General features: G+C 42.7%; 2 protein-coding genes across 3 annotated transcripts in view; one reads left to right on the plus strand and one right to left on the minus strand.

The window, feature by feature from the left end:
* Nucleotides 1–20,894, plus strand: part of LOC133617678 (Rieske domain-containing protein) — an 81,671-nt gene that overhangs the window by 27,242 nt on the left and 33,535 nt on the right. For both annotated transcript variants that reach the window (XR_009817050.2, XR_012050946.1), the window contains one exon: nucleotides 13,668–13,809. The gene's annotated coding sequence lies outside the window, so the exon portion shown is untranslated. The remainder of the gene's footprint in view (nucleotides 1–13,667; nucleotides 13,810–20,894) is intronic.
* Nucleotides 1–20,894, minus strand: part of cilp2 (cartilage intermediate layer protein 2) — a 75,372-nt gene that overhangs the window by 3,229 nt on the left and 51,249 nt on the right. Inside the window, exons 5-9 of the mRNA XM_061977407.2 lie at nucleotides 13,629–13,784; nucleotides 13,251–13,568; nucleotides 9,980–10,088; nucleotides 7,445–7,602; nucleotides 1,679–4,101 (exon numbers count right to left, since the gene is read on the minus strand). Coding sequence (XP_061833391.1) covers nucleotides 1,691–4,101; nucleotides 7,445–7,602; nucleotides 9,980–10,088; nucleotides 13,251–13,568; nucleotides 13,629–13,784 — 3,152 coding nt within the window. The 3' untranslated portion in view covers nucleotides 1,679–1,690. The remainder of the gene's footprint in view (nucleotides 1–1,678; nucleotides 4,102–7,444; nucleotides 7,603–9,979; nucleotides 10,089–13,250; nucleotides 13,569–13,628; nucleotides 13,785–20,894) is intronic.

Here is a 20,894-nt window from a genome sequence, read left to right on the forward strand (position 1 = left end):
CTCACAAACGCCTGGATAAGGGACTTCCTAACGGACCGACCCCAGAATGTGAGACTTGGCTCGCACCTCTCATCCTCCCGCACGCTGAGCATCGGCTCCCCACAGGGCTGTGTGCTGAGCCCCCTCCTCTACTGCCTTTACACCCATGACTGCAGTCCGGCCCACAGTGACAACCTTACCGTCAAGTTCGCCGACGATACCACAGTGGTCGGGCTCATCTCCAGGGGTGACGAGGCTGCCTACAGAGAGGAGGTCCTGAAGCTGACGGCCTGGTCTTCGGAGAACAACCTCACTCTCAACACCAGCAAGACCAGAGAGATCATCGTCGACTTCAGGTGGAGCAGCACCGACCCTGCCCCCCTCTACATCAACGGCGAGCGTGTAGAGAGGGTCCACACCTTCAGGTACCTTGGAGTCCACACCTCTAATGACTTCTCCTGGACAGTCAACACCACATCAATCATCAAGAAGGCTCAGCAGCGGCTACACTTCCTTAGAGTCCTCGGGAAGTACAACCTGAAGCCTGACCTGCTGCTGACCTTCTACCGCTCGTCCATCGAGAGCCTGCTGACCTACTGTATTACGGTATGGTACGGCAGCTGCACTGCAGCAGACAGGGAGAGGCTGCAAAGAGTGGTCAAGACGGCTCAGAAGATCATCGGCCGCCCTCTCCCCTCTCTGACGGACATCTACACCTCCCGCTGCCTCAACAGAGCCAGTGCCATCATCAAGGACAGCACCCACCCTGGCTCTGACCTGTTCCACCTGCTGCCCTCTGGGAAGCGCTACAGGTGCATTAAAACCAAAACAAACAGGCTAAAGAACAGCTTCTTCCCCAGGGCCATAACCATCCTGAACGGACTGCCCCATTGTCCCTCATAACTGCCTTCTCTTCGGTGCAATAACCCATTCCACCAACCACCCTGTTTTTGTTTTGTTTTTTCATGTATATATTTATTTCACACCATATTCATTGCACTTCTACATTTTTTAAATTTTTATATATTTGCACATTGTTTTTCTAGCATGCACACATCGCACTGTATGGAATGGCCTCAATCTCGTTACCTTGCGTAATGACAATAAAGCTGATTCTGATTCTGATTCTGAAAAGGCCATGTTTGTCTAAATAGCTAGCAACACAAGTACAAAGACAAGTGTGTATTGCCTACAGTCAAGTGTTGCTGTTGTGGTAGCATCATGGTCTGGGGCTGCATGCCGCAAACCTTAATTTCAGCATGAATGGTGACATTACGAAGCTAAAATTGGGCCTCATGGAGGTTTTTAAACATAACTTGGAGGAATGTGAGAAGTTTCAAGTAAAAAACTGTGCAGCTTGTCTGGTTTCCATGCCCAAGAGGATCAAAGTTGTGCTAGATAACAATGGTGCTCACTTTAAAAATATTCACACTTTGGATACCATTTTTTTTCACTCTGAGGTGTACTCACTTCCTGTTGTAAGCTATTTAGGCAATAATGGCTGTGAGATCATTTTCAGATGATAGCAAATCTATAATGCTACACAAGCTGTGCACTGACTACTCTAAATATATATATAATTTTCATAGTATGGTCTCTTGAGAAGATGTAAAAGTGGTTGCTGAAAGGAGAGTGGTGCATTTTCTTACTGTATTGTATTACTGTGTAATACTTTTCTCAGATTTTCATTTCAACCTACCTCCTGACTCTGTTATTGGGGTCGTGTGCGAACAGCCGCCCTGCTCCTGCTTGTACTGCCAACCCTACGATTCTGGATCCTGACCCGTGGCTCAGAAGGATAGGCCACCACTCGAGTGGATGATCTCCGCACCTGCATGCCTTCCATCTCTCTCATGTCCCTCGCCATCTGTGACAGCGTCTGACCTGGGTTGGTCTGCAGACGCTGAAAGAGGCTTTCTCTATTAATTTTCCTCTCTGGGCAGCTGAAAGTCAAAGCCACCCCGGAGTTAGACTTCATCTCTCTGGAGAAACCATCCGAGGTGCCGTCAAAGCAGCGGCCAATGGCGATTTCTTTTGCAACTCTGGGATTCTGGTCTGTGACGGTATATATGCCATAATTGTGCCCCAATGGATCCACAGGGGCTAACATGCTGAAGGCATTGGAGTCGTTATTTTGCGCCACCGGAGGGTGTTTGATTAGGTACTCCTGCAGGAGGTTGTTGGTGGCGATCTTGCGACAGTTCCCCTGTGCAAGGATTGATATGAGGGATCTATCCACCTCAGCTTGATCAAACAACATGCCGCTGCATTTGAACTCCACGCAAGCTGCTGAAGTATTGGCCTCTCGCATGTCCCGAGTGCTGCGTATATCTCGGATGCCGTAAAGTTTGTTTTTGGTTTCTGGATGTGTTCCTCCTAAGTTCTTAGACCTGACCATCACTTCCTTTTGTCCCTGGACTTTCACCTTAATGAAGCAAGCTCTGAACTCTTGAGGGTTAGGCCACCAGGAGAGGTAGTCTCCTGTCCAGGTTGTCAGATCATTTTCCTCAAAAGGCACAACATTGTATTCATACTTGTCTTTTTCCACCCTAAAGAATCTAAAATGGTTTGAATCAACTGGAGCATTTTCACAGGCTATTAAATTCTGATATGGATATATGGGTCCATTGGTCTCATCAAGGTTGTTTTGGTTGGGCTTTGCTAGATTAATTCTGAAAGCTGTTTTCTTCAGAGCTGGATCTTCATGGTCTGAGCGCTGGTAGTCAATCTTATCCAGGTATGGCTGAGATACTCCAATGATATTCGGATTCATCTTTGGTGAGGAGGGGGCTGCTTCCAGTTCCTCGCCACCCATCATGGCTGTTACATAAGCGGTGTAGGCATCAGGCCTCTGGGCGTCACAGAAAGCAGGTAAACAGGCCCCATTATGGCCAGTAATGACGCTGTCGAAGCGGCCCCATGCTCTGGGGTTGGAGGAATAACCAGGTTTGGGTTCCAGGTTTATCAGGCTGACCACAACGCCTTCCAGCTGTTCAACGGGAAGAAACTTGTCACTCATGTAGGCACGGACTTTGACATAGCAACGTCTGTTTTCAGGCACGTCCAAGTTAAAGAGTCTACGCTCTCTGATCTCCATGTTGCCTATGAGGAAGGTGCGCTCCTCTCGTTTGCTCCGGCCGTGCCCACCTGTGGTTGTGGTGCTGGAGAAGTCACCCTCCTCCTCCCAGACTCCAGTGTCAGGATTTAAAGACCACAGTTTCATTTTGGGGATGTGCTCTTGCATTTTGACGTGCTGTGTGTCGAGAAGGACTTGAACCGCTCCGGCGCCAAGCACCTCCTTGTTGCTCTCGTCACGGAAGTCAACAGAGAACATGCCGTAGGTCCTTAAAGGGAGCATATCACCTTCGTTGTCCACAAAGTTGAGGTCACCAGGTGTAGCAGAAGCCGTGGTGATATTTCTTGGGTCAATGAAAGTGACACTGGCTTTTACAGTTCCCTCGTAAATGTCTCCATTGTCTTTGTGGAAGGAATTGGCTGGAATAACCAACTGTCCAATAGGGTCTTCCCCTTTTATCTCTCCCAGGTTAATAGAATTAGTCTCTCCCGCATTGATGTCAATCGGAGCCTGCTTCCTCATCACCTTGACGTCATGGTAGATGGATCCACCCTTCTTGTCCAAGATAAAGACCTTAGGAGTGTCGATAAACTTCTCAGTGGGGTCCACAAAATTCACCACCAATCTCTGTGTGTCAGGAGGAACTTGCAAGGTGAAACCTCCCTGGTATCCAGTGGTGCCCACCCTCTCTTTGCCAATGTAGATGTGGCCAAATCTTAGTGGGTCACCATTCTCAGCTGTGACCACTCTGCCACGCACTAGCACTGTTGGCTGTGCGCACTTCTGACATTTGCATTGGGATACAGCCTTGATTGGGAGGTTGTAGCTCCCACAGTCGATGGTCCGAGTTTCCATTGCTTGGACACCACAGCAAAAGCCTTCTCCATCCCGGCAGCGCATATCATAGTCTAGCGAGCCAGCACATTTGTTATGAGGGCAGCGGCCAGCATTGTAAAACTTGGAGTTAGTCCCAGGTTGAACGCAGTCCAGTGGGAGTCTGATCAGATGCGCCTCGGGGGTAGAATTGCATGCTGGAGTTCCTTTTGCTGTGAATTTGCCATAAAAACACAAAGTGAGTTTTGTTGATATGATACATAAAAAAGATAAATGGCCCACTTGACACATATTAAACATTAAAGACTACGTGTTCTAAAGCACACTGAGAAAAGTCAGTGCACAAAAACTGCATTTCACACTTCATAAACCAAGATCCTCATCATAGCAACACTGGTTCTTCGCTTATTGAATACAGTGGAACCTTCAAACCTTCCAAGTTGTTCTCATTTCAAAATAAAATGTATATAGTAGATAATGTTCATTTATTCATTATTTCCAGATTTAAAGTGTTTTTATCATTTAGCCAATGCATGAGCAATATTTAATTTTAATTGTAACATTCCTAACTTTCATACAACAATAGACAGAAGTTGTAGAATAGAAATTAAATAAAGTAAAACAATGTAATTCATTGACAACTCAATGCAGAGGAAATTAATTGATACTCAACATTATTGCACAGCATAAACCTGCTCTTTTTATCGTGACTTCCGTGCTAGACAGTAGCTTGCTTTGTAAAATTAATGTAATTGGCATTTATTTAGGTAATTGTTCAGCCAAAAGGAGCTTTCCTATGTCACCGTTAACTTACATTTCCTGTTCGATGGTTATAATCATAACCCTTCTCTAAAATCGGTAGCCATTTGTGGTAGCATCAGAAAAAACACCAACATCTTGACGCCATGCATGATGTTTTTTTGTTGTTGTTTTTTTTTAATTACAAGCCAAAAGTTTGGACACACCTACTCATTCAATGTGTTTTCTTTATTTTCATGACTATTTACATTGTAGATTGTCACTGAAGGCATCAAAACTATGAATGAACACATGTGGAGTTATGTACTTAACAAAAAAAGGTGAAATAGCTGAAAACATGTTTTATATTCTAGTTTCTTCAAAATAGCCACCCTTTGCTCTGATCACTGCTTTGCACACTCTTGGCATTCTCTCGATGAGCTTCAAGAGGTAGTCACCTAAAATGGTTTTCACTTCACAGGTGTGCCTTATCAGGGTTGATTAGTGGAATTTCTTGCTTTATCAATGGCTTTGTTGTTATCAGTTGTGTTGTGAATGAGAAGGCGTGTCCACACTTTTGGCCTGTACTGTATGTTTTGGCATAGTTTCTATAAATGTTTCGTTAAACTCCAAATTGTGCCACTTTTGGAGGTTTCCCTGCACAGTATATGCCTGTGTCAGACGAACTTTGTGTGTAATAACTAAATTAAGTTTTGTACCCACGTTACAAGAATGTTTATGCATGCATATACTGTCGTGGTCAAACGTTTACATACACTTGTAAAGAACATAATGTCATGACTGTCTTGAGTTTCCAATCATTTCTACAACTCTTATTTTTTTTGTGATAGTGATTCATGAAGTTTGGTTTGTTTATGAATTTATTATGGGTTTATTGAAAATGTGACCACATCTGCTTGGTCAAAAGTATACATACAGCAATGTCAATATTTGGTTACATGTCCCTTGGCAAGTTTCACTGCAATAAGGTGCTTTTGGTAGCCATCCACAAGCTTCTGGTTGACTTTTTGACCACTCTTGATCAAATTGGTGCAGTTCAGCTAAATGTGTTGGTTTTCTGACATGGACTTGTTTCTTCAGCATTGCCATCACGTTTAAGTCAGGACTTTGGGAAGGCCATTTTAAAACCTTAATTGTAGCCTGATTTAGCCATTCCTTTACCACTATTGATGTGTGTTTGTCCATGTGATGTCAGATGAAACAAAAATTGAGCTGTCTGACCACAATACCCAGCAAAAGGTGAAGCCTTTAATCCCAGAAACACCATTCGTACCGTCAAGCATGGTGGTGGTAGTATTATGCTCTGGGCCTGTTTTGCTGCCAATGGAACTGGTGCTTTACAGAGAGTAAATGGGACAATGAAAAAGGAGGATTACCTCCAAATTCTTCAGGACAACCTAAAATCATCAGCCCGGAGATTGGGTCTTGGTCACAGTTGGGTGATCCAACAGAACAATGACCCCAAACACATGTCAAAAGTGGTAAGGAATGGCTCGAATTAAGGTTTTAGAATGGCCTTCCCAAAGTCCTGACTTAAACGTGTGGACAATGCTGAAGAAACAAGTCCATGTCAGAAAACCAACACATTTAGCTGAACTGAACCAATTTTGTCAAGAGGAGTGGTCAAAAATTCAAGCAGAAGTTTGTGGATGGCTACCAAAAGCGCCTTATTGCAGTGAAACTTGCCAAGGGACATGTAACCAAATATTAACATTGCTGTATGTATACTTTTGACCCAGCAGATTTGGTCACATTTTCAGTAGACCCATAATAAATTCATAAAAGAACCAAACTTCATGAATGTTTTTTGTGACCAACAAGTATGTGCTCCAATCACTCTATCACAAATAAATAGGAGTTGTAGAAATGATTGGAAATTCAATACAGTTACAAGTGTATGTAAACCTTTCACCACGACTGTATATTGACACTGTGACAAGTATCATGCCTGCGTGGGTTGCGTAATTAGACGTTCGCGGGGAAATAAGACAGGAGTTGGAAAGACAGGCGTATTAGTCACCCGTATAGTATAATTAAATATGTATGATACCACAGATGAGTTTCCAGTCTAGTCTCATCAGTCATCACTTAACTCCCCCAAGTAATTTGCATGCTATACCTTGATGGCTCTAACTCTCAGCTTCCTAATAAAGTATGCAAAGTCTGACATATGGGTGATTAAGTTCGGTATACTATGCTGTACAATATAAAAAAAAAGGCCCTAGATACTCATAAAAGCTCCCAACATAATAACTTCTGGGGTGTGGAGATGCATCTAAGTGCTTTAACCTGGTTCTTAATCCTCATTTTAGCTAACAAGCACCTAGAGAATATGTGCAATGAGTAGCCACCACCATTAAGAGTGTTATTGTTGGATGTTAGCTCCATGTTGGCCGCCCTAGAGGAGCATCCATTATTATTATTATTATTATTATATAATGAAAGAGAAAAGCTTGAGTCGCAAGCAAGTCATGTTTTCCCTTCCTCTAAGATGTTTTATCGTCCTCTTAATGCATTGACACAGCTCACAGATGAGGCCTTAGCTCTGAGGTCACTTCCTCTTCAAATGCAATTTTCAGTCTCTGAGATGTTGCGCCCGAGAGACTAAAATGAATTGTGCTCTCTTCTTGATCCTGTGAAGGACTTAAACTAAGAGTGGGGCGGGTTGTCACATTTATTGTACAACTTTGCACCAAAAAAGGCGTGTTTTTATCAGTCGCATGCTGCTTTTGGCCGCATTTCCGTGTCGAAAAAGTAAGAAACACATCCAGTAGCTGATAGAGATTCAAGACTTACCGATGACAGTGAGGGATGCTGGCGAGGACTTAATGCTGCCTGCTGGGCTGCTGGTTTTGCAGTAATACTGTCCAGACTGCTCTGGCTTCAGGTCCTTCAGTACAAGGTCTTCTTGATAGTTGTACACCTTTCTGTCCAGCAGAGTCCCATTGTGGTACCTTGATGGCAAAAATGCATAATGTAACAACAAAAAAAAGTCAATGCAAATAAGGACATGCAAAATATGTACCGTATTTTCCGGACCATAGGGCGCACCGGATTATAAGGCGCATTAAAGGGGTCATTTTTTTTTTTTTTTTCTAAATGGAAAACACTTCCTTGTGGTCTACATCAGTGTTTTTCAACCTTTTTTGAGCCAAGGCACATTTTTTGTGTTGAAAAAATTCGGAGGCACACCACCAGCAGAAATCATTAAAAAACTAAACTCAGTTGACAGTAAAAATTCGTTGTCACAATTGTTGGATATGACTTTAAAGCATAACCAAGCATGCTATAGGTCTTGTCTCAAAGTAGGTGTACTGTCACCACCTGTCACATCACACCCTGACTTATTTGGACTTTTTTTGCTGTATTCCTGTGTGTAGTGTTTTACTTCTTGTCTTGCACTCCTATTTTGGTGGCTTTTTCTCTTTTTTTGGTATTTTCCTGTAGCAGTTTCATGTCTTCCTTTGAGCGATATTTCCCGCAACTACTTTGTTATAGCAATCAAGAATATTTCAGTTGTTTTTATCCTTCTTTGTGGGGACATTGTTGATTGTCATGTCATATTTGGATGTACTTTGTGGACGCCATCTCTGCTCCACAGTAAGTCTTTGCTGTCATCCAGCATTCTGTTTTTGTTTACTTTGTAGCCAGTTCGGTTTTAGTTTGGTTCTGCATAGCCTTCCCTAAGCTTCAATGCATTTTCGTAGGGGCACTCAACTTTTGTTTATTTTTGGTTTAAGCATTTGACACTTTTTTACCTGCACGCTGCCTTCCGCTATTTCAATCCAATCCAATCCACTTTATTTATATAGCATATTTAAACAACAAAATGTTTCCAAAGTGCTGCACAACAATATTAAACACAATTAAAAACAATATAAAATAAATATGATTAAAAACAATTTTAAAGGGTAAAACCAATTAAAACAGTAAATAGTAAACTTTCCGACATACAAAGCAATTAGCCTGCTGCCTCCTACTGATATGGAAGAGTATTACACGGTTACTCTGCCGAGCTCTAGACAGCACCGACACTCAACAACAACACATCATTTGCAGACTATAATTACTGGTTTGCAAAAAATATTTTCAACCCAAATAGGTGAAATTAGATAATCTCCCACGGCACACCAGACTGTATCTCACGGCACACTAGTGTGCCGCGGCACAGTGGTTGAAAAACACTGGTCTACATAACATATAATGGTGGGTCTTTGGTCAAAATGTTGCATAGATTATGTTTTACAGAACATCTTCAAGTCGCTTTCTGACAGTCGCTTCAGAATGCGCCGTTTTGTGGGCGGTCTTCTCCCCGTCATCTTTGTTGTAGCGGTGTAGCGTGCAAGGACGGGAGTGGAAAAAGTGTCAAAAGATGGAGCTAACTGTTTTAATGACATTCAGACTTTACTTCAATCAATAACGGAGCAGCATCTCCTCATCCGTGGGTCACTAGTGCAACAACGCCGGGAATGTGTCCCGTGAAAAAACGTCCAACCGGAACTCTCTAATGACTAATGACTAAAGTTCCTTGGGTGAATAATATAAACTCACCACGCTTCCATAGGGAGATATAAGTTAGAACTTTACGCTACTTTATATTAGAAATGACAGCAGCGTAGGATAATTTTCCCATAACAAGAAGATAGAGAAAATCGACTACGGTGTCAGCACGGACTACAATGGCGGACGTGCGTAAATTTTCAAGACTTATGCAGATCTCAAATACACATCAGCAGGTACCAGAAGGTAAGAAATGTTGGTTTTGCATGATATTGTGAACCAAAACGCCGGATAATATGCCTGCTAATGGGTTCCATTTTGCGGTCCTTATACACACACCATAGTAATACTTATATCTCTGACTACGGTAGCCGTAATGGGCCGATGATCCATCAAGCGGTGCGCCTTCAAAGTCGTACTAAAACATTTTGACAGATTTTTGAGCGCCGTGTGTAATGTTCTTTATTTTCAATGGAACACTTAAAGATCTGGTGTTGTTTACTGGCGTCATATTGCAGTCTACATGTATCTCTTATGTGTGACTGCCATCTACTGGTCACACTTATTACACCATATACCAACAAAAATTGCTACGAGGTTGGTAAGCACAACCATATTTTGATTTTTGAGAAAATTAAAGGATTTTATATATATATATTTTATAGTCCGAAAAATACGGTACTGTTGCTCACAATGTTAATAAATCAACAAAAAAGGCTATATTTGTCTTTTCACTTTCTCATGCACTCCAAATAATTGTTTAGGTTCGACATAAGTAAGAGGAAATACTGTAAATAGTGGAGCTCAGGCTGCCGTACATGCTCGTCTCACCAGTTGTACTTTTCAGGCGTCGGCGATCCTGTTGCCTTGCAGCACAACATCGCCCGCCCGCCCTCGTATCGCACCTTGTCCTCCGGGTGCTTCACAACGTAGGGTTTCTCTGTGGAAGCCGAGAGGAAACGTTCAGAGGTCCAATTGTTCACTTACACAAGATTCCCACAGCCAGCCAGTGTACTTTTGAGGAATGATTGCTGATGAAAGTCAGCCTTTTAAAAGCAGCACAGGGTGTACTTTTATTTTGGGCCTTTAGGTAACATATTGGTTGTACGGTATACCGGTATTGGTATGGTATCGCGATACTAATGAATCATATATATATACCGTCTCTAAAAAGTACCGGTACCCAAATTTGTGGTATCATCCAAAACTAATGTAAAGTATCCAAACAACAGACGAATAAGTGATTATTACATTTTAACAGAAGTGTAGATAGAACATGTTGAAAGAGAAAGTAAGCAGATATTAACAGTAAATGAACAAGTAGATTAATAATTCATTTTCTACCGCTTGTTCTTAATAATTTTGACAAAATAATAGAATGAGAAATGACACAATATGTGCACTGCAAAAAGTCAGTGTTCAAAAACAAGAAGAAGAAAAAATTAGGGGTATTTTATTTGAACTAAGCAAAATTATCTGCCAATAGAACAAGATTCGGCAAGTAAAATTAGCTAACCTCAATGAACCCAAAAATACCTTAAAATAAGTATATTCTCACTAATAACAAGTGCACTTTTCTTGGTAGAAAAAAAGAGACCTTTTTGCTCAATATGTTGAAAAATATTCTTAAATTAAGTAAATGATAGTGCCATTATCTTGACATAATGATATGCGCTCGGCATCAAGGTTTTTTTTTTTTCATGCTTAAAGTAAGAAATTATTACTTTAAAAAAGTAGTTTTATACTTGTGAGTGTTGATGACACAGCTTTGCAACAGTTGATATTCTAATTTCAAGCATGTTTTACTCAATATAGGTCATAAAATCTCAGCAACAAGCTGTAATATCTTACTGAGATCATTTAGGACCAAAACACTTAAAACAAGTAAAACACTAACATAAAATCTGCTTAGTGAGAAGAATTATCTTATCAGACAGAAAATAAGCAAATATCACCCTTATTTGAGATATTTCATCTTACTTAGATTTCAGTTTTTGCAGTGTGCATATGTCAGCAGTTAAATTAAGAAGCTGTGTTTGCTTACTACTAAAAGACAAGTTGTCTTGTATGTTCACTATTTTATTTAAGGACAAACTTGCAATAAGTCCTGTGGGGAGTGCTCAGAGAGTATGGGGTAACGGACTGTCTGATTGTGGCGGTCCGCTCCCTGTACGATCAGTGTCAGAGCTTGGTCCGCATTGCCGGCAGTAAGTCGGACCCGTTTCCAGTGAGGGTTGGACTCTGCCAAGTCTGCCCTTTGTCACCGATTCTGTTCATAAATTTTATGGACAGAATTTCTAGGCGCAGTCAAGGCGTAGAGGGTATCTGGTTTGGTGGCTGCAGGATTAGGTCTCTGCTTTTTGCAGATGATGTGGTCCTGATGGCTTCATCTGGCCAAGATCTTCAGCTCTCACTGGATCAGTTCGCAGCCGAGTGTGAAGCGACTGGGATGAGAATCAGCACCTCCAAGTCCGAGTCCATGGTTCTCGCCCGGAAAAGGGTGGAGTGCCATCTCCGGTTGGGGAGGAGATCTTGCCCCAAGTGGAGGAGTTCAAGTACCTCGGAGTCTTGTTCACGAGTGAGGTAAGAGTGGATCGTGAGATCGACAGGCGGATAGGTGCGGCGTCTTCAGTAATGCGGACGCTGTATCGATCCGTTGTGGTGAAGAAGGAGCTGAGCCGGAAGGCAAAGCTTTCAATTCACCGGTCGATCTACGTTCCAATCCTCACCTATGGTCATGAGCTTTGGGTTATGACCCTAAGGACAAAATCACGGCGGCCGAAATGAGTTTCCTCCGCCGGGTGGCGGGGCTCTCCCTGAGAGATAGGGTGAGAAGCTCTGTCATCCGGGAGGAGCTCAAAGTAAAGCCGCTGCTCCTCCACATCGAGAGGAGCCAGATGAGGTGGTTCAGGCTTCTGGTCAGGATGCCACCCGAACGCATCGTAGGAGGTCACGGGGAAGACCCAGGACACGTTGGAAGACTATGTCTCCCGGCTGGCCTGGGAACGCCTCGGGATCCCTCGGGAGGAGCTGGACGAAGTGGCTGGGGAGAGGGAAGTCTGGGCTTGCTTGCTTAGGCTGCTGCCCCCGCGACCCGACCTCGGATAAGCGGAAGAAGATGGATGGATGGATGGATGGATGGATGGAGGCGAGGATTAGTGATTTAGAAGTAGCTAAAACACTGCAGACTGTGGATGGATGTTAGCCGCTAGCTCGCTAGCCGTGTCTTAAAGCGTTTCAGTGTTATAACTGGGGATGTCCAATAATGGCTTTTTGCCGATATCCGATATTTCGATATTGTCCAACTCTTTAATTACCGATACTGATATCAACCGATACCGATATCAACCGATATATGCAGTCGTGGAATTATTAACACGTTATTATGCCTAATTTGGACAACCAGGTATGGTGAAGATAAGGTACTTTTAAAAAAAATTATAAAATAAAAAACATTTTTTTGAATAAAAAAGAAAGTAAAACAATATAAAAACAGTTACATTGAAACTAGTAATTAATGAAAATGAGTAAAATTAACTGTTAAAGGTTAGTACTATTAGTGGACCAGCAGCACGCACAATCATGTGTGCTTACGGACTGTATCCCTTGCAGACTGTATTGATATATATTGATATATAATGTAGGAACCAGAATATTTATAACAGAAAGAAACAACCTTTTTGTGTGAATTAGTGTGAATGGGGAAGGAAGGTTTTTTGGGTTGGTGCACTAATTGTAAGTGTATCTTGTGTTTTTTATGTTGATTTAATAAAAAAAACAAAAAAAAACGATACCGATAATAAAAAAAACAATACCGATAATTTCCGATATTACATTTTATTGCATTTATCGGACATCTCTAGTTATAACTTCACCTTTATCGTTAGTTTTCAAGCCAAAATGCGTCCGTTCTCCCTTTTCTGTCTACACACTGTCTGCTTGTAAGTACTCTGTGAGTGTGCGCTGCCGAACATGCTCCTCTGCTCGTAAACCAGCAATGACACGACGTGACGTCATGCCCGGTAACCGCTACTTTTCAAACAGAGTATAGTACCATTTTTGATTCATTAGTACCGCGACTATACTAGTACCGTCCACTCACCAGCCGATTTGAGGACAGCGGACACCCAGGACACGCCTGTGCTGTTACTGCTGGAGGACACCACGACAGGTGCATATTTGTCCTTCCTGATGGTGAAGGAGATGTCATCAGACGAGCAAACTCCTTTGAGTCGGAATTGACCGTCGGCGTCCGTTCGGGCACGGATGACTTTGGGGTGACTGGTGAACGCCACCCAGGCCTCTGATACAGGGGCCCCGGTCACACTGTGGACTTCGCCGCGCAGAACGTGGCCCTCGCACACACAGCGTCTGCAGTCTTCATCGGGACGGCCCTCGGCACACACACGTTGACATTTCACTGCGGAGACGGCCACGGGAAGTCATAAAGAAGCGACGGGAAAAAGACGTCTTGCGTTACCTGGACATGAACTCTTGCCGCATTTTTGTGTTTCCACAGGTCGTCCGGTGCACTGCATTGTCGTCGAGGTCCTCACGCAGCTCCTCCTCCTGATTCTGCGACCCCCGCCGCATGTCACAGTGCAGGACCCCCAGACACCCCATGGACTCCACTTGGCTGACCCCACAGAGACAAATACATGGTATTGTTAGATTCGGTTTTCATTCTGTTTACAATGACTGGAGTCCAGTCAGCATTTTAACTATCATGTCTGTATTCTGGAGCAGTGTTTCTTAACCCCCGACATCAGGGGTCCCCAAACTACGACCGTCCAAAATCCGGCCCGCGGGATGTCCCAGGTTGATAAATGTATTTTTTTTTTATTTTTTATTTTTTTTTAAATCTGGACTTTCTAATCCATTTTCTACAGCTTGTTACTCTCGGTGTCTCCTAGCCGCTCAGGCAAATCATATTGTCTAAAAATGCATTTTCCCATCGATAACATAACATTATCGCGCGGACTATATATATATATATATATATGTGTGTGTATTTATATATGTGTGTGTATATATATATATGTATATATATATATATATATATATATATATAGTTTTATATATATATATATATATATATATGTATATATATATATATGTGTGTAAATATATAGTCGTGGTCAAAAGTTTACATACACTTGTAAAGAATATAATGTCATGGCTGTCTTGAGTTTCCAATCATTTCAACAACTCTTATTTTTTTGTGTGATAGTGATTGGAGCACACACTTGTTGGTCACAAAAAACATTCATGAAGTTTGGTTCTTTTGTGAATTTATTATGGGTCTACTGAAAATGTGACCAAATCTGCTGGGTCAAAAGTATACATACAGCAATGTTAATATTTGGTTACTTGGCAAGTTTCACTGCAATAAGGCGCTTTTGGTAGCCATCTACAAGCTTCTGGTTGAATTTTTGACCACTCTTGAGAAAATTTGTGCAGTTCAACTAAATTTGTTGGTTTTCTGACACGGACTTGTTTCTTCAGCATTGTCCACACGTTTAAGTCAGGACTTTGGGAAGGCCATTCTTAAACCTTAATTCTAGCCTGATTTAGCCATTCCTTTACCACTTTTGACGTGTGTTTCAAGTCATTGTCCTGTTGGAACACCCACCCTACTGCGCCCAAGACCCAACCTCCGGGCTGATGATTTTAGGTTTTCCTGAAGAATTTGGAGGTAATCCTACTTTTTCATTGTCCCATTTACTCTCTGTAAAGCACCAGTTTCATTGGCAGCAAAACAGGCCCAGAGCATAATACTACCACCACCATGCTTGACGGTAGGGATTGTGTTCCTGGGATTAAAGGCCTCACCTTTTCTCCTCCAAACATATTGCTGGGTATTGTGGCCAAACAGCTAAATTTTTGTTTCATCTGACCACAGAACTTTCCTCCAGAAGGTCTTATCTTTGTCCATGTTACGTCAGATGAAACTAATTTTTTTAACCCATTGCGGCCCCCGAGTCGAAAAGTTTGGGGACCCCTGCCCTAGATGGTCACCAAAAAATATCTGCTTCTCAACTCTGGTCTGTATGGGCCGCAGCGATACTCAGTTGTAATCAAGGTTTCCACCACTTGTGGCAGTAATGACAGTATTCAACAAACAGAAGACGTCTTGAGCTAAAGTCATAGAAAGGTTTCTTAAGCACAAAAATGATGACTAAAGTGGTGAAGTTGTGTTTTCAATTGCACTTGAATTTTATTGAAAGTGTATTTATTTAGATAGCACTGTGTAATTGTACGTACATTTATTTTATTTTTAATCAGTTTGTAGGAGTAGCTTCTATTGCAATATACTTTATTATTATCCTTGATAATAATCTTTGAGATTAACACATGGTTTTGTATCAATGGACAAGGTTTATCCTGTTCAAAGTTAAGTCGGTTAGATACGATTATTGAATATGATTAAAATCAAAAGTAAGATTACTAATTCAGTGTTAATATTTGACTGGACTCTGGGCTCCTCCGTAGTGGAAAAGTTGGGCCTCGGGGTCAAAAGGGTTAAGAACCGCTGTTCTGCAGTTCCTTTAACAACATCCAATCTATCCTCCAAACAGATCTTAAGACATTAAGAACTTTCTACTGGGCTTTTTTATGTGAATTTGGTAAGAAAAAGTGGGAAAATAATGTTGAAAGCTAACCAAGGCTTTACGTTAACATGTACCGTATTTTCCGCACTATAAGGCGCACCGGATTATTAGCCGCACCTTCTATGAATTACATATTTCATAATTTTGTCCACCAATAAGCCGCCCCGGACTATAAGCCGCGCCTACGCTGCGCTAAAGTGAATGTCAAAAAAACGCTGCGCTAAAGTGAATGTCAAAAAAACAGTCAGATAGTTCAGTCAAACTTTAATAATATATTGAAAACCAGCGTTCTAACAACTCTGTCCCAAAATGTACGCAAATGTGCAATCACAAACATAGTAAAATTCAAAATGGTGTAGAGCAATAGTAACATAATGTTGCTCGAACGTTAATGTCACAACACACAAAATAAACATAGCGCTCACCTTCTGAAGTTATTCTTCATTCGTAAATCCTTCGAATTCTTCGTCTTCGGTGTCCGAATTGAAAAGTTGCGCAAGCGTGGTATCCAAAATGGCCGGTTCCGTCTCGTAGAAGTCATCGGGAGTCAGTGTCGCTGTTGTTCTGTGAATCCTGCCTTCCGGAAAGCTCGGACCACAGTTGTGACCAAAATATCTGCCCAGGCATTTACGATCCACTGGCAAATGTTGGCGTATGTCGTCCGAGGCTGTCTGCCCGTCTTAGTGAAGGTGTGTTCGCCTTCGGAGCTGTGTGAAAAAAGCCACCCGGCCTCTTCGCGTAAACTTCCCTTAACCACTCGCTCATCTTTTCTTCATCCATCCATCCCTTCGAGTTAGCTTTTATGATGACGCCGGCTGGAAAGGTCTCTTTTGGCAAGGTCTTCCTTTTGAATATCACCATGAGTGGAAGTTAGCATGGCAAGCTAGAACCACAGTGAAGGATGACTTCATTCCCTGTGGTGCGAATATTCACCGTACGTGCTCCCGTTCCACAGTGCGGTTCAGTTGCTGTGAAATACGGTAGTAATCCGTGTGCGGATGGAGAGATTGCGTCTTTTTATGAACCGGATCACTTAGTAGGAGCCATTTTGTGGTCTTTACAGATGTAAACAGGAAATGAAACGTACGGTGATATCCGCGCGTTTTTTCTTCTTCTTCCGGGGGCGGGTGAAGCGCTTCCTGTTCTATGGGGGCGGGTGAAGCGCTTCCTGTTCTATGGGGGCGGGTGCTTTCCTTGGCGGTTGCTTGCGTAGAAGAAGAAGCGCTTCCTGTTCTACCGGGAAAAAAGATGGCGGCTGTTTACCGAAGTTGCGAGATCGAAACTTTATGAAAATTAATCGTAATAAAGCGCACCGGGTTATAAGGCGCACTGTTAGCTTTTGAGAAAATTTGTGGTTTTTAGGTGCGCCTTATAGTGCGGAAAATACGGTATAACTTGTTTTTGCCCTTATAGTACAACTACAGTACTTGATGTTGTACATAAAAACAGTACAGTATTTAAGTTTTAAGTTGCAACTGGGACAAATGGATCACTTGTTAGAGTTAAGGTTAACTTTTATTGAGTTTTGCACTCACTGTGGGTTGCTAGTGTTTGTTCGGTGTGTTGCTTATACAGAGCAATTACCGTATTTTTCGGACCATAGGGCGCACCGGGTTATAAGGCGCATTAAAGGAGTCATATTATGATGTTTTTTCTAAATTTAAAACACTTCCTTGTGGTCTACATAACATGTAATGGTGATTCTTTGGTCAAAATGTTGCATAGATTATGTTTTACAGATCATCTTCAAGTAACTTTCTGACAGTCGCTTCCGGATGCGCCGTTTTGTGGGCGGTCTTATTTACCTGGCTCACCTACGGCAGCGTCTTCTCCCTGTCATCTTTGTTGTAGCGGTGTAGCGTGCAAGAACGGGCACTAATACACCCCCATACCATTACAGATGCTGGCTTTTCAACTTTGCGCCTATAACAATCCGGATGGTTCTTTTCCTTTTTGGTCCGGAGGACACGACGTCCACAGTTTCCAAAAACAATTTGAAATGTGGACTCGTCAGACCACAGAACACTTTTCCACTTTGTATCAGTCCATCTTAGATGAGCTCAGGCGCAGCGAAGCCGACGGCGTTTCTGGGTGTTGTTGATAAACGGTTTTCGCCTTGCATAGGAGAGTATTAACTTGCTCTTACAGATGTAGCGACCAACTGTAGTTACTGACAGTGGTTTTCTGAAGTGTTCCTGAGCCCATGTGGTGATATCCTTTACACACTGATGTCGCTTGTTGATGCAGTACAGCCTGAGGGATCGAATGTCACGGGCTTAGCTGCTTACGTGCAGTGATTTCTCCAGATTCTCTGAACCCTTTGATGATATTACGGACCGTAGATGGTGAAATCCCTAAATTCTTTGCAATAGCTGGTTGAGAAAGGTATTTCTTCAACTGTTCAACAATTTGCTCACGCATTTGTTGACAAAGTGGTGACTCTTGCCCCATCCTTGTTTGTGAATGACTGAGCATTTCATGGAATCTACTTTTATACCCAATCATGGCGCCCACATGTTCCCAATTTGCCTGTTCACCTGTGGGATGTTCCAAATAAGTGTTTGATGAGCATTCCTCAACTTTATCAGTATTTATTGCCACCTTTCCCAACTTCTTTGTCACGTGTTGCTGCCATCAAATTCTAAAGTTAATGATTATTTGCAAAACAAAAATGTTTATCAGTTCGAACATCAAATATGTTGTCTTTGTAGCATATTCAACTGAATATGGGTTGAAAATGATTTGCAAATCATTGTATTCCGTTTATATTTACATCTAACACAATTTCCCAACTCATATGGAAACGGGGTTTGTATGTAAACTGACTACAGTTTTTAGCGCTTTGATAGCGAGTCTACTGACAGATGTAAGTAAGAACTTTACACTACTTTATATTAGAAATGGCAACAGCGGAGGATGAATGTCCCATAACAAGAAGATAGAGAAAAAGAAGAAGCTTATGACTACGGTGTCGGCACGGACTACAATGGCAGACTCGCGCAAATTTTCAGGATTTATGCAGATCCCAAATACAGATCAGCAGGTACCAGAAGGTAAGAAAAGTTGGTTTTACATGATAATGCGAAACAAAACACCAGATAATATGTCTGCTAATAGGTGCCATTTTGCAGTGCTTATACACACACCATAATAATACTCATATGTTTAATGCACCGACAATCCATCAAGCGGTGCGGCTTCATTGCTTACCGAAGTCGTACTAAAAACATTTTGACAGATTGTTGAGTGTGTAATGTTCTGTATTCTCAGTGGAACATTTAAAGTTTTGGTGTTTACTGTCATATCTCGTATGTGTGACTGCCATCTACTCTGTCACACTTATTACACCATGTACCAAATATAATGGCTTCGAGGTTTCGAGGTGGGTAAGCACAACCAGAATAATGCCGTACATTAGGCGCACCGGGTTATAAGGCGCACTGTCGATTTTTGAGAAAATTTAAGGATTTTAAGCTCGCCTTATAGTCCAGAAAATACGGTAGTTGCTCCATTCCAGGACTATTCAAATAAATTGTCGTACGGGCCACATTTCAGAAAAATTAACAATCGGAGGCCCAAATTTCTCCTCTGACTTATTTTGAGAACCAGCATTATGTGCATAGTTGAAATTTTTTTTGGTCTATTTCTTTTGACAGAATTACACATTTCAGAAAAGAACTAGCCCTGTTATGCAAAATTGATGTCCAAAGAATAATTTTATACTATTTTAATACTCCATGTTTCCATACTTTATTTAATTAGATTCATACTTTGGAGCTCAGTATGATTTTTTGCAGATGCAAAAAAAAATGTACATAATTGAGCAAGTCTTTCAGACGCTACTCCCACCGGGGGATGAAACCCAGTATTCGTGGCTCACAAAATTGCGCCCTGCAGGTGGCGGTATCATTAGCAAGGGAAATGCGCTATTATATCCTAAACAGTGACAGTGCAGGAAGGGGCTAGAAATTAGTTTGCGATAAAAATTTTGTAAGAAGCTCCTTCCATCCATCCATCTTCTTCCGCTTATCCGAGATCGGGTCGCAGGGGCAGCAGCCTAAGCAGGGAAGCCCAGACTTTCCTCTCCCCAGCCACTTCGTCCAGCTCCTCCCGCGGGATCCCAAGGCATTCCCAGGCCAGCCGGGAGACATAGTCTTCCCAACGTGTCCTGGGTCTTCCTCGTGACCTCCTACCGGTCGTTCGGGTGGCATCCTGACCAGATGCCCGAACCACCTCATCTGGCTTCTCTCGATGTGGAGGAGTAGCGGTTTTACTTTGAGCTCCTCCCGGATGACAGAGCTTCTCACCCTATCTCTAAGGGAGAGCCCCGCCACCCGGCGGAGGAAACTCATTTCGGCCGCCTGTACACGTGATCTTGTCCTTTCGGACAGGAGGATGGGAACGTAGATCGATCACTAAATAGAGAGCTTCGCCTTCCGGCTCAGCTCCTTCTTCACTACAACAGATCGATACAGCGTCTGCATTACTGAAGACGCCGCACCGATCCGCCTGTCAATCTCACGATCCACTCTTCCCTCACTCGTGAACAAAACTCATAGGTACTTGAACTCCTCCACATGGGGCAGGGTCTCCTCCCCAACCCGGAGATGGCCCTCCACCCTTTTCCGGGCGACAACCATTGACTCGGACTTGGAGGTGCTGATTCACATCCCAGTCGCTTCACACTTCGCAGCTGAATCCTGGCCAGATGAAGCCATCAGGACCACATCATCTGCAAAAAGCAGAAACCTAATCCTGCAGCCACCAAACCAGATCCCCTCTACGCCTTGACTGCGCCTAGAAGTTCTGTCCATAAAAGTTATGAACAGAATCGGTGACAAAGGGCAGCCTTGGCGGAGTCCAACCCTCACTGGAAACAGATCCGACTTCTTGCAGACCAAGCTCTGACACTGATCATACAGGGAGCTGACCGCCACAATCAGACAGTCCGATACCCCATACTCTCTAAGCACTCCCCACAAGACTTCCCGAGGGACACAGTCAAATGCCTTCTCCAAGTCCACAAAGCACATGTAGACTGGTTGGGCAAACTCCCATGCACCCTCAAGGACCCTGCCGAGAGTATAGAGCTGGTCCACAGTTCCACGACCAGGACGAAAACCACACTGTTCCTC

Source organism: Nerophis lumbriciformis, linkage group LG18, assembly GCF_033978685.3.
Source record: "Nerophis lumbriciformis linkage group LG18, RoL_Nlum_v2.1, whole genome shotgun sequence".
Taxonomy (NCBI): Eukaryota; Metazoa; Chordata; class Actinopteri; order Syngnathiformes; family Syngnathidae; genus Nerophis; species Nerophis lumbriciformis.